Source organism: Acanthochromis polyacanthus, chromosome 12, assembly GCF_021347895.1.
Source record: "Acanthochromis polyacanthus isolate Apoly-LR-REF ecotype Palm Island chromosome 12, KAUST_Apoly_ChrSc, whole genome shotgun sequence".
Taxonomy (NCBI): Eukaryota; Metazoa; Chordata; class Actinopteri; family Pomacentridae; genus Acanthochromis; species Acanthochromis polyacanthus.
Genome location: NC_067124.1, coordinates 4,450,945 through 4,464,825, shown reverse-complemented (window position 1 = coordinate 4,464,825; position 13,881 = coordinate 4,450,945). Strand labels below are relative to the sequence as shown.

Sequence of the window (13,881 nt, the reverse complement as noted above, 5' to 3'; positions counted from 1 at the left end):
GTTCTAGACAGAACTACAGATAGCTCTGTCCAAGATAAACACTCACAATATTTATCACAGGTCACAACACAGACTTGGATACAAATTCTTGGACTCTTAGCACCTGAAAGTTTGTATATATTTGTTGTCTACGTCACTGTGGAGCATGTAGCGACCGTGCATCTGTGTGTGTCTGACCTAAATATTGCAGACAGTAGGTTCAGGTCTACTGCCCCCTGTTATGCAGTGAGAGAGGGTTTGTGTGTCAGCAGGGAGGCTGATGGTCTTGTCTGTTGGACTGCACCTCGACTTCAGCTCCAGGTCTGCGGCAGGAATGTGAGGAATGTCTGATGTGTGAGGGAGACAATCTGAACTCTGCCTTTGCCCTTCTTTGGGCAGGAAATCAGGGAGAGAGAGCTGGAGTAGATACTGTACCTGTTTCAGCTAGCTGTGTGCTGGTGTGTATGAACTGGAAGAGGAGATTTCTCCTTCAGATTAAAGTGTGTTGTCTTCCTCACACACCACTCTCTGTCTGGGTGCTACATACTTAAACACATGTACATTTATTGTGAGAACACTGCTGCCTAATGACATATGTACAAGTTCAAATTCTCGATAGAATGTTTTACACATTGACATTGTATTTCTGCTGTTTACCTCACGACTGCCTTGACAAAACAGGAAATAAATCCTGCCATTGTAGAGCTGTAAGCCATTGTGTGCTTTAGAATCTGATAAGCTTTTAAATGCATTAATCTGCTAGCCAACTGGACTGCTTTGATTGCATTTCATTGCCTCACTGGTACCTTACACAACATAATGCTGTGAAATGAATACTGGAACACTTGTTAGCATGCTACTTCTGGACTTGCATGTGAACATCAACACTTTTCTCCTGTCCCTTTCGCTTTGGAAGGCTTTGTAAATAAGTAGATTTCACCTGATAAAATCCAATCTGGCCATATTTATCTAGTTATTCATTCACACATTCTTTGCTACCTGACTTTAGGGATGTGCTAATAAGACTGCAAAGTAACAAGAGTATCCTTGCTGTGCTTCAGCAGAGGAACATATTTTTATAGTTCCATATAATTTCCTAGATGGCGCAAAAACTGGCAACTAATGTGACTGCCAAGAGACCCTTCCTCCATTTCTGTTACTGATCATGGTTGTTTCTAGCTCCTCCTTAGAGATCTTGAGGCATTCCCAGACCAGATGAGATATCTAATCTTTCCAGCATGTTTTGGGTCTATCCTGGAAAACTTCCAGTGGAGGTCACCCGTGTTGCTTTCTGGTAAGGTGCCAAGTCCCCCTCACCTAGCTAATTTTGTTAATAAGGAGGAGCAGCTTTACTCCAAGCTCTCTTCAGATGTCTGACCTCTTAACTCTAAGAGTGATAAAGATCCTCAAGATACTTGAACATCTTCAGTTGGGGCAGAAACCCCCTGCTAAAGACCTCTTGAAGACTTTGAGGTGCTGACTCTTGTTGTGAAGCATGGAGCTATGGGATCCCAAAACCAGCCATTTATAGGGGCTGACTGGGACCTCATCGAAGGGGGTGTTGTGAAGCATGGAGATATGAGATCCCAGAATCAGCCACAGAACAACAGCTAAATAAGGGAACATTGTGATATTATAACCTGTGATTTAGGATCAGATTATGCCATAACCTAATGAATGAGCTTGAACTAACCAAGTGTCTATTCTTACATTCTTTAATGTTGAAACAGTGTAAAAATCAGAACAGCAGCTCACTGTGAAAAGTGATGTTTTTGGTTACCATAGGAAACTGATGTGTTTGACAGATTTGACTAAAAAGAGGAACTTATGCTTTATGAAATGGGAATGCTTTTAAGAGTTTTGATTACTATGAAACTGAGGTGTTTTAGAAAGAGTTTTGACTACTGTAATGAGGTGAGAAGTCACGAGTTAAGTGAACTAGGGTCAAGTGTTCACAGTAAAGGTCACTAGACTCAAAATAGATTGTGTTTTTTTAATAAGTCTGTACACATTGTCCAAAAGATTGCACAATGGGATGCCACTCTCAACCTGGCCTTTTCACTCCTGACTGCCTATGTGTAAGATGAAAGTTGTGATATGGTGAATAGTTCACATCATCTACAAAGAGCAGAAGCAATTTGGAAGTAGATACTCTACACAACTATGGTTTCAGATGCTGTCCATGGAATGTCAAACTGAAGTAGATGACAGTGGACAACTCTGACACAAAATTGAAATCTCATATCATTGTCATACTAGCTTCGATTAAAGTTAGTAATATTTTCTGCACAAAAAAATGGCTGTGGACTTTTTAGTGTAATTGCGTTGCAAAATAGGTAACTTGGACATGAGGATGTAGGAGCTCTATATGAAATTGTATAAAGATTGTATGGAATCTTAAACTTTCTACTCTAAACACAAGTCCATAGGCTTTCTAAACACATGCTCTGTCTTAGGGTTTAAATTTCACACTGGACCTCACGAAAACATTTTTTTTCCAACTTACTCTCCTGAGAGTACAGACGGAGTCTCTGCGGTTCACCTTGTCCTTCTGCCTAGTGGGCCTTTCTAGACAGTCTGAGACATTTAGAATGAGACAGTCACATTCCAACATGAATGCATTGGTGTGTGTGTGTGTGTGTGTGTGTGTGTGTGTGTGTGTGTGTGTGTGTGTGTGTGTGTGTGTGTGTGTGTGTGTGTGTGTGTGTGTGTGTGTGTGTGTGCGTGTGTGTGTTTATTTCAGAGAGAGATACCTTGAGCCAAAGGGACAGAGATGGAGATAGTAGACAGACTCCCTCATTTAGCCCTATTTCTGTCAGTCTGTGTGTATGTGTGAGTGTTTTTCCTCTGTCTCCACCGCAACAACAGGGGACAGAATGGTGGGTTGAAATACTACCCTGCGCTGGCATTGTTGTTGTGGTCAGTTATAGTACATTCTCTGTGTGTCTCTGAGCATTTTATTTACATATCCTGAATTAGCATGCAGGGTGCGGCGAGGCCTGCATGTTCTGTCTGAGCTGAGGGTTATGCAGGGTAAATGGAGCGGGGCGAAAACTTTGTGCTGTGCCAAGCAAAAGCCTTGTGGTCCATGAAGGGAGACGGCCAGTGGCAACAGCTGGTGAGGAGCTGATGGTTCTACCCTGCTGGGGTGAAGGTTGAAGGACAGAGAACAATAGTTCAACATTTTGTGAAGTGTCACTTTTTTTTTGTTGAGAAAAGACTGAAACCACCCTCATGTTGGCATTGAAAGCTGGACACATGGCCCAGAGAGAGCTGGGCTCCATCAATAATTAAAAACCACAGCAACCTGTCGGTCTGTTGCTCCTAAATGACAATGTTGCTTTGTTTTGTTAATCCCTGCACAGATAGAGAATTTAGGACAGTTCACTCCCACACTTTGTCTTCCTGGATAATGGTGAAATGCAGCAAGTAACCCCCTCCTGAAACCACAAACTCATCATTGAACATAAATTACATCCAACATGTTAACCAGTAAACTTTAGACATGGTTATGGACTTTATCAGGGGGTCCTTATTCCCCCTGCTTCTGGTGTCAATGCTAGGCTAGGCTAACTATCTTGTGACCCTAACTTTGTACTACCGACACCAGAGAAGTATCTCAATCTTTTTCCCAATAAAGATATAATGCACAATGACTATTTTTTTTATTATTATTATTTTTACAAGGACAATACCCAGTAATTAGCATCACTAAAGACTCAGTTGCCTGTTTAGCAGAGCCACCCAGCCTACAACTAATGCAGGTTAACACACTAGTCCTGCAATTAATTCAGCTTTCACTGAGGTTATAATGTTCTGAGTGGGTTGAAACTGTTTCAGAAAGGTGCTAATGTGACTGTATGGTCAGTTTGCATGAAGACGCTTGTGATGATGTTGAATTGTACTAAGAGGTATATTAAGTCATGTTCCATTTTTATCACCTCATAACCTTTTTGTATGTTTATCTGATTTTCTGTAAATTCAGCTAAAACGTGTGCTGCGCTTGTATAAAAACAGCTATTTTTTAGAACAGTCTATCTCATAAATTGGTAACTGAGTATGATGGTGCCAAAGCTGTCTAAGTGGCTAGCATGTCATATTTTGGTCAGATGTTACATAAGACATTAAAATAACAACGAGGAAGCCTACATACAAGATCAAGACAGCACTAGTGAGTCTAAACAGACAGCTAAAAACGAAAAAAAACACAGTAAATCCAAACACTATGCATCATGTGAATCCAAGCAAATGAAGACAGACATGCAAACATGCAGCTATAACTGACTGCTTATCATCCTGTGCAAAAGCAACAATGAACTTGCAATGGCCTTTTTTCATTTTTTATATTTTGCATTTTACACACCTGCATATGAATGTAACTAAATTCACCTGCTGTGTGTGTGTGGTAGCAAAGCAACCACCTCCTTTCTTGAATTCAGCTTTCAAAGCCCCAGTCAAAACATAATTTGCAGCAGTGACATTTAACTTTCACAGCGCTCTAATGCGGCAGCCACAAACCTGCCACAAGAATTCAGCCCACAACTTTCTCCAGAAATGGGCGGATTAATTGTTTAGATGGAGAGAAGATTTTGTTTTGATGACGGAGAGCTTGACTACAGTTTAGGCAGGTTCACTTCTTGTGATGTAGTTTTTTTTTTGCGTCAGTGTGGGATCAGGTCCATGTTATATCCCTCTTGAGAGTCTTAGGTCTTTTGAACGCCAAACATGGAGCCTTGTATGTCTGAAGATAGCAGATCCCAGACAGTGTAGCCAGCCACAGGGGTTTCTGCTGACCTCCAGGCCACAAAGGTTTCAGACAGATAATCTGAAAAGGAAACTGTCGTAAACCGCTTTCCGCCCCTTAGATTGAATATACCAGGGTTTAAACTGCGGGCCCCAGACAGCGAGGGAAAAGTGAGACTGAGGCTCTGGTTGCATGCAGTCTCTTGTGAAATCTGTTCTCAAACCACCAATGAAATTCTTCTCATAGCTTTCAAATGTCCAGAGAAGGAAAACAGGCCACACCTTGTATAGAACGCACTGACAGTCTTTATGTCTCACTCAGAGAGCCATGAGGACAAGTATATAGGAGCCAAATCAGTAATGGAGCGTGAAATAAGACCTTTTCTGGAGACCTGATGTTTAACAGGCACTCCACCTCTTTTTATGTCTGTTTTCAACTTTCTAATTTTTGGGCATCTCCCTCTCTGCTGTTCTGAGTTTCAGCTGTATGCAGTCCAGGAAAATGTGGGGTATTTATACCAGCAGGAGATCTAAACAGCAGAGATCTGAGGACAATACCAGCTCTGGCATAAATAACCTCCAGGGGAATATGTTGGGCCAGGCTGGGTCCCGTTTAAAAAAAAAATAAAATAAGGGAAGTTCCGCATGTCAAAACAGGAAGTGTGGGCCTGTAGAGTCAGCTTTTCTGTGCTCAGTCCCGATCCCAGGCCTTCAACTTCCTGTCTGGGGGTTCTACTCCAACCTTCCCACTTCCTACATTTTTGGATTCAGCAGCAGACACACAGGGAGCCGGACTTGAATCGACTCACCTTTTCCTAGATTTCATCATAACATTATGTGAAGGCAGAGAAGGGGCCGATAATAGACACTTTGAGAAGATAGTTTAGCGGATATTTTGGTGTTTTTTTTACCATATCACATCCTTCTCAGTGGCCCTAGTTAGCATGGTACCATACCGAGATACAATACTGATAAAATAAATGGAGTTTGAACATCTACTGTGGTCTTTTTGCTCATTCATGGCCTAATTAACCACTGTTTAAGCTTTAAAGTCTCTCTTTGCACACGTGTAGTTTGCAGTTACAGCAGTATTAATCCTTACAACTTGGTAGTTTCAGACACAGGTAGACAAAAGCAGCTTCTCAGATCTAGCTGGGGAACTGAACTGATGTCTGTTGTTGGCAGGATTTGTCAGCTGTAGCTAGTTAGCTAATCAAGTTAACTTTATCCCCATTAATCGGTTGGAAAAAGATGTGTCCAGCTGATATTGTAGCATTTACAGCTGCTTAATTTTGTAAGAAGAATCTTGTAAAAGAGGTAATAAATTTAAAAATGATGGCTATGTTATAATGCCTAAAGGCTGAGATTAAGCCACTTGTCCAAGGGTAAATAGTCAGCATCACCATATAAGCCATGGAATTGAAGACACTGCATTGTTGTTTTGGAGACCGTTGAACTTCTGTTCCTGCTGGCCCTGATGTTCTACTTTCCACAGTCAAACCAAACTTTTGGGCCTGTTCTTAAACAAACCCAAGGGAAGCTTGGTATAACCAAACCTGATGAGAACATAGTGAAAACCTAACCCAAACTTAATTAGACCTGATCCACCCATCATCACTGACAGAAAGTGGAAACCCAAACACTGACAGCAGGAAGATGCACAATCAGTGAAAAAAAGATACAAGAGATGATACTGCATATGCTTGGGTCTATTTCATTGAGATTTACCTCAGTACTGGATATGTAGACCTTGAAAAACACGGTTCTACCTGACCTAGAGTAAGTAGAATCAGGGGCCAGTCTAACTCAGGTTGGGTCATTTCCTAATGTCTTAGGACCAGATGGACCCATGAACTTCTACTTTGAGCCTCAATTCTGATCATACCTTGTGAAAGTTTGGAAGGATCACAACACTTGTAATATCCTGTAAACATATCAAATCACGACCACACACTGAGAGAAGCTGCTTCCAAATAACAGCAACACACCTAAAAAAAAGTACATGAGTACATAAAACTTTAAAAGTTGTTAAATGTAAGAACAAGAGAAGACTAATGGAACTTGTGCTTATGATATCTGTACGTCATTCTCTGGCTCAGAGGGCTAAACAAAGATGACTTTGCAGGGACTAGTGTCTCATTTCACAGCAACTGTGAGATCCTGGAGCCTTCTCTCAGGACTGGAGACAGACTGCAGCTGTTGTGAGTTCGATTTCATGAGGTTTGGACCCAATCCCGGAACTTTGTTTTTCATTTTTCATGGTTTCAACGTGATGCTTTCTTCCCTTTTGGCTAGCTTTTCAACATGAAACACACAAAAAAATAACAGATTGTGTTTTTGGTGTTCTCTGGTCTGAGGTTGAGACTTAATTGCTCGGTAGCGGAAGCTGATTTGTTGTTTTTAGAAGCAATCATCGTTCAAGTGCCAGACAGGCATTTTCCCTTCAATGAAGGCATCATAAAAGACATTTTATTTCCTACTGTCAGCATTATTGGTGCCAGTGTGCAAAGCTGACAGCTTGGGTGGAAATAGCAGCTCAGTGGTTTTGAGGTTGGATGACTTCAGACTGCTTTTACACTTTCTAATCACGATAACTCAACAGACCACCTGTTACATGCCAGCTTTGTCTTTCACTGTTTAACTTTAAAATTTTCATCCATGTGTATCAAATATATTCTTGGAAATGCTGTCAATGGCAGACATAAATAATAAAGCATAACAGCAAGAAAGAGTTGGGTTTGACTGATGTTATTTGTTGTGTGCTCAGATGAGGATCTAGTGTCCATGTCTGATCTGTGGGTTGTTTGTGTTTTTGCAGAGGTGAAGGACTATGAACCAGCGTACGGCTCTAAAGTGCGAGAGCACCCCTGTGTGGAGAGCATGAAGGACAACGTGCTGAGAGACAGAGGAAGACCTGAGATCCCCGACAGCTGGCTCCAGCATCAGGTCAGATGCTTAGCACTGCTTTACTGTTCACTTACTGAAGCATAGATGCACAAATATCAAGATTTATTAGTTAGAAGTAATTCACAATTAAATGTGAAGAGCCCTTTTAAGAGATCATTTAATCAATATGATTAAGCTGCACAGTGACTCGGTGGTTAGCACTTCCACCTTGCAGCTAGAAGATCTCCGGTTCACATCCTGACTTTTCCGGGATCTTTCTGCATGGAGTTTGCATGTTCTGCCTGTGCATGTGTGGGTTTTTTCCAGGTTCTCCAACTTCCTCCCACAGTCTGAAAACATGCTGAGGTTAATTGGTAACTCTAAATTGTGAACTATGTGTAGTCCTGTGATAGACTGGTGATCTGTCCAGGGTATCTCCTGCCTTCACCCTAAGCCAGTAGACTCCAGCCCACCATGACCCTAATGAGGATTAAGCTGTGTATAGATAATGGATGGATGATTATCATAGTCTACTAATGTGCTATGGACAGGAGAGTTACAAAACAGTGTCACTAAAAAGTAATTCGATTTGAGGGTTTAACTATATTTCAACATCTTTTTTAAAACTGCTGAATAAAACTGAAGACATTAAAACTAGGCAATAACACAAAGTGTAAAACTCATATTTTAGATTTTAAAAGTAGCCACTGTTTGCTTTAATGCAAGCTTTACAAACTCATAACAATATTTGAACCATCCTTACCTGAAATGGTTTTGAGCCTTGTCAAAAATTAAGTGGCTGAATTTCTTTCATCATAAAGTTGAAATTGTGTTGGCATACAGCAAATAGCCCAGTTCAGCTACTGTAGTAAACCATATTATGCCAAGAAGGACTCATGAAAAACAACAGTCTGTCATTATGTTGAAACATGAAGGCCAGTCAGTCAAGAAAACTTTGAAGGTTTCTTCAAATGCAGTCACAAAAAAGATCAATGCTGTGATGAAAGAGACTTTCATGAGGACCGCCACAGAAAAGAAGAACCAAGATCCCTCCACTACAGACGGGAAATTCAATAGACCCTGTTGTTCTGACCTTTTTCAATAAGAACAGGCAATATATCAAGTCCTGTTTGATTAAATAGATGATTTACTCTTTTATTATTGAAAATGAACATCATTTTCATATAATAATGATGTGGCATTTTATAACACAGCATCATTAATATGACTGCTTTCTGTTAACTTATAGAAATCATCTATACTGTGTTGATTGTAGCCTCTCACTCATTCAAAGACATGCACATAAACATTTTAACATTGCTCATATGTGTACATTGCACACACAAGCTTTTTTTTTAAATCTGGTAAATTACTTTGGAATGGAGCATAATGTCAGTAACTTTTTAGATGTTGCTATTATGGTATTGTAACTAATGGAAAAATGAGTTTACAACTTAAGGATTAAGTTTAAGTTTATGAAGCTAATGTATAGAAGCTGCTCAATCATGCTGTAACTATTCTAGATAGACTTGCTTTTAACTGATATTATCTTGCTTTTAGGAACTGAGCTGCTTTGACTGATTTGGATTTATATATAGAGGATTCTTGCAGTCTAAAAGTCTAACATGAGACCTCATGAGTACATTCATTCACCTTATTTTTTCAATTCAACTTAAATCAGAAAAACTCATGTTAGAAGAAAATGATCACTGACAATAAGTTAAATGAAAAAAGAAATGTTCATTGCACCAAATTTCTGTATGATATCAGTTCTGAGTTCAGTCTCAAATTCATGCTCTCCTGCTCCCTCTGCAGGGCGTGGCGATGATCTGCGCTACCATCAAGGAATGCTGGGACCACGACCCCGAGGCCCGTCTCACCGCCCACTGCGTCGCAGAACGCATCTCCGAGATGGAAGACGAGATGGATAAACTGTCCAGCCGCAGCTCCTCAGCAGAGAAGATCCCAGAGGAGCTGAAGATCCCCATAGAGGTGGAGATCCCAGAGGAGGAGGTCAAAATCACCAAAATACAGAACATCATATCTGTGGACTGCTCCGTCAGTGACGAGAAGTGAGAGGAAGCCTCACAGACTCTCAGTGGAGGTCTTTCAACAAAAGCACTTCTGCTTTGATGGGATCTGAGGACAGATGTTGGCGGTGATGTTCAGGAGCTGAGCTCTTGCAGGACTTTGAGCCAGATGGAGTGTGAACCACAGTGTCATTTCTAATTGTAGCCCAGCCAAGATAAACTCTGGGTGATGCTTTTGGTCTTTGCCGCTTCTTAAATGTAACAACTTGACATAATCAGCTGAAAAGCTACAGAGCCAAAAAGCCAAAGTTAACTGGAAGCTTCTAAAGATGTGTTGAGCATGGAGAGTCAGTCAGGCTTCTCTCTGAGCACACACGTCTCATTACGAGAAATTAACAGAGCAATACCAACAAAGCCAAAGATATATTTGATGTGCACTTTACCTTGTGATACTTATGCAATACAGATGTTTGTCTTTTCCTTGTGTTCTTATATTTTAACATGCTTTTGCCTAAAGTGCCTTTGCGTGTCTGACTTTGAGCCAAAATGCCAGCAGAAATGTCACCTTAACACTAATGATGCTGTGGACTCCATCCTCACCAGCAGGAAATCAGAGGAATATATTTCTCTGTGTGTGTGTGTGTGTGTGTGTGTGTGTGTGTGTGTGTGTGTGTGTGTGTGTGTGTGTGTGTGTGTGTGTGTGTGTGTGTGTGTCTGTGTGTCTGTGTGTGTGTCTGAATGAGTGTATGTGTGTGTTGTTTGTACTCAGCTACACTCACTTTGACCTTGTTTGCCAAAAAACAAGCACAATGTACATAGAGACAAGAAGTGTACATAGGAGAGAAACCAGCAAAAATAAAGGGAAAGCAATCTTACTACAGAGCTTATCGTTGAATGCAGAGAATAAAAGACTTTATAAAGGTGCATTTTTTAAAACAGTGTATGTTTTGTGTTTATATCAATGGGAAACGCCAAAGATCTTTTACCCTGCCTTACAATACAATATGTGTCATATGTAAAATATTGTAAATCTTTTATGGATTAAAGATATTTCTGTATACTGATTCTCTTGCTACTCATTCTGTGAACCAAAGCAAGTTGGAAGTTACTTTAGAGAATGTCATATCTGCTCTAAATGTCTGCTTTTCACACATAGCCCTTACAAAAGTGTAGAGGTACAGTGAATACCCCTAGATGCAAATGAAATACTGCTCCATTGTTCCTGGAAAGTATTAAACTTAAAAGCTCCCTTGTCCATTTCTGCCAAACCCTTAAATCTGATGTATAAGAGGAGTGTGATCCTCTCAAATGCAGGCTATTGTCTTCAATTCGTTTCATCTGATTTTGTGATTTCAACCTTATGATGAGTCAAACTCTTAGAATGAGGAAAAGTCTCACATGACACTTGGAATGGATGAGAGAAAGAAAGGAGGAGAACTATCTTAGGAGATAAGGGCAACAATATTTGCCAGACATGGTCAATTACTGTGACCACAGCTGCTGATATTTTTAAGAAGTTAAAGGGCCATGGGACTGTAGCCAACTGTAGTGATCCCAGACTAAACAGATGGAAAGCATGGACAGTGGAAAAAGAACCATGGAAAACTTGAAAACACAAACAGCTTAAGAGACCAAGGTGCAACAGTGTTTCATTGCTCCATTAAATGAAAGTCGACAATGCGCACTGGACAGATTACACAAGAGTTTTTTTGGTGTGTTTTTAACGAAGAGAACATCATCCGCTGTATGAAATTATAAGCAAGCTCAGTTGTGCTTTTGAGGATGCTGCATCTGGCATAGAGGCCCTAAAATCTTTTCAGGATATAATGAAATCAGAAAATTATCAAGGCATTCAAAGAGTGAAACATACCAAAAGCTCAGTGTCGGTTACAGCTCATGACTCCTTCAGCAGGATATTGATCCAGAACATACACATCCAGGCCGATTTTAATCAATCTGAGCATCTATGGAAAGAGCTGAATTTCACAGGTGGGATAAGGCACCTTTAAACTAGAGGGAACTGTGCAGAAAAAAAGCAGTCTCATTAAGAGCTGGATTACAGCGACTGCCTCATAAAGGTGTATTGCAATATACTGGGCAATCTTTTTGTCCAAGCCAGTTTGATTTTTATTTCTATTTTAAGTAAAAGGACACCAATAAAAGTCTCATCTTCTGTAAGTAAAAGTCATTTCAAAGATCAAAATTGTATTTATTTATTATTTGTTTCTGCTGTTTGTTAACCACGCCTGACGAATGTCAGCGGGGTTATTGCATTCGATGCGTTATCTGGCTGGGTTAAGTATGTATGTATGTATGTATGTATGTATGTATGTATGTATGTATGTATGTGACTATGTCCGGTCCGATATCTCTGCAACCGCTGAAGTCAGAATGATCAAACTTAGCACTGAAGATCAGTCTAAGGTCCCCTGCGCAGTTGTGGAGTTACAGGTCAGCAGATCAAGTAGGGAGGGAGATACGTACAATGATCAAAATTGATACATATTGCATCAGTTGTATAGGGAGGACAGGGTTTTCGCCAGCAGAGGGCGCGGTTCTGCCCTCTACTGAGGGCTCATCTATCCATTCCATTCTCTACATACCGCTTTATCCTCACTAGGGTCGCGGGGGGTGCTGGAGCCTATCCCAGCTGACTTGGGCAAAAGCAGGGGACACCCAGGACAGGTCGCCAGTCTGTCGCAGGGCTACATACATAGACGAACAATCACACTCACATTCACACCTATGGGCAATGTAGAGTAGTCAATTAACCTCACCATGTTTTTGTACTGTGGGAGGAAGCCGGAGTGCCCGAAGGAAACCCATGCATGCTCAGGGAGAACATGCAAACTCCATGCAGAAAGATCCCAGGCCCACAGGGCTCATCTAGTTGTTTGTTACTTTTGGATACTTAGAGGAAGCAAAGCAGTAGAGCTAGTTGTACCTGAGAGAGTTGTTATGGTAACCACATTAGCTAATAGCTGATCGATCTGCACATTCAGGGTATACAGAGGTTAATCTAGCCAATATCTATACACCACTTTGTCCTGGGTGGAAGGGGGAATCTATCCCATCTGACTTAGGGCAAAACATAGTGTACCCTCTGGGCAGGTCACCAGTCCATCACAGGGCCATACAGAGGGAGAAACAAGCACACTCACACATATGGCCAATCTAGACTCACCAATGAACCTAGCACGTGAAAACCTCTGCCAACTCCAACGCCCCAGCCAAGATTAGAACCCATGATGTTCTAAAAGACTGTACCACTGTGTCACCCAGATACCGAGGTCTTCATCTAATGCCATCTCTTTTTCAGCCTTGTTTTTGCTCTGTTTTGGCATGTTTGGACATTAATTGTACGTTTTGTAATTGTATGTTCTAAACTTGATAGCTGTGTCTGTCGTTTGGTGCTGATCAGGTAAGGTGTGTTAAGAGCATTTTTCTTGGAAACAACTGTCTGCTGATGGATTCAAAGTTGATGAGAGCTGCAAGACTGAACTAAAACAGTAACTAGATGAGCCCTCAGTAGAGGGCAGAACCACGCCCTCTGCTGGCGAAAACCCTGTCCTCCCTATACAACTGATGCAATATGTATCAATTTTGATCATGTACGTATCTCCCTCCCTACTCAATCTGCTGACCTGTAACTCCACAACTGCGCAGGGGACCTTAGACTGATCTTCAGTGCCAAGTTTGATCATCCTGACTTCAGCGGTTGCAGAGACATCGGACCAGACATAGTCACATACATACATACATACATACATACATACATACATACATACATACATACATACATACATACCAACATACTTACCCAGCCAGATACCGCACCGAATGCAGTAACCCCGCTGACGTTCGTCAGGCGTGGTAAATTAATACAGTAAAGTGACATGAAGCTAAGACAATCTGTGGAGCTGAAGAGAAGTATAGAGTCTGATTTGCTTTCATTTCTGTGAGTTATGCTATGCTGATAATACCCAGCGCTTCCTGTCATTCCCCCGAGATGACCACACATTATCTGCCCAGATCTCATCTGGAGGGATCTGGATATTTTTTTTTTAAATGTCACGTTCAACTGCATTTCTCCAAAAGTGAGCTTCTTGTCCTCCCAGTCAGTCCCTCTTTACAACAGGGAATCAACATCCAGCTTAAATCAACCCAACTCAAAGACCACAAAGTCTGCCAGAAACTTGGGTGTCATGATTGCTGATCAACCAGCCTTCAAGTCTCATGTGGC

The 13,881-nt window shown here is 41.1% G+C and overlaps 1 protein-coding gene across 1 annotated transcript in view; it reads left to right on the top strand.

The window, feature by feature from the left end:
* The window catches only part of tgfbr2b (transforming growth factor beta receptor 2b), a 40,561-nt gene extending 29,859 nt beyond the window's left edge, over positions 1–10,702 (top strand). The window contains exons 9-10 of the mRNA XM_022216943.2: positions 7,541–7,668; positions 9,424–10,702. Of these exons, the coding sequence (XP_022072635.1) occupies positions 7,541–7,668; positions 9,424–9,684 (389 nt within the window). The 3' untranslated portion in view covers positions 9,685–10,702. The remainder of the gene's footprint in view (positions 1–7,540; positions 7,669–9,423) is intronic.
* Positions 10,703–13,881: the final 3,179 nt, after the last annotated feature.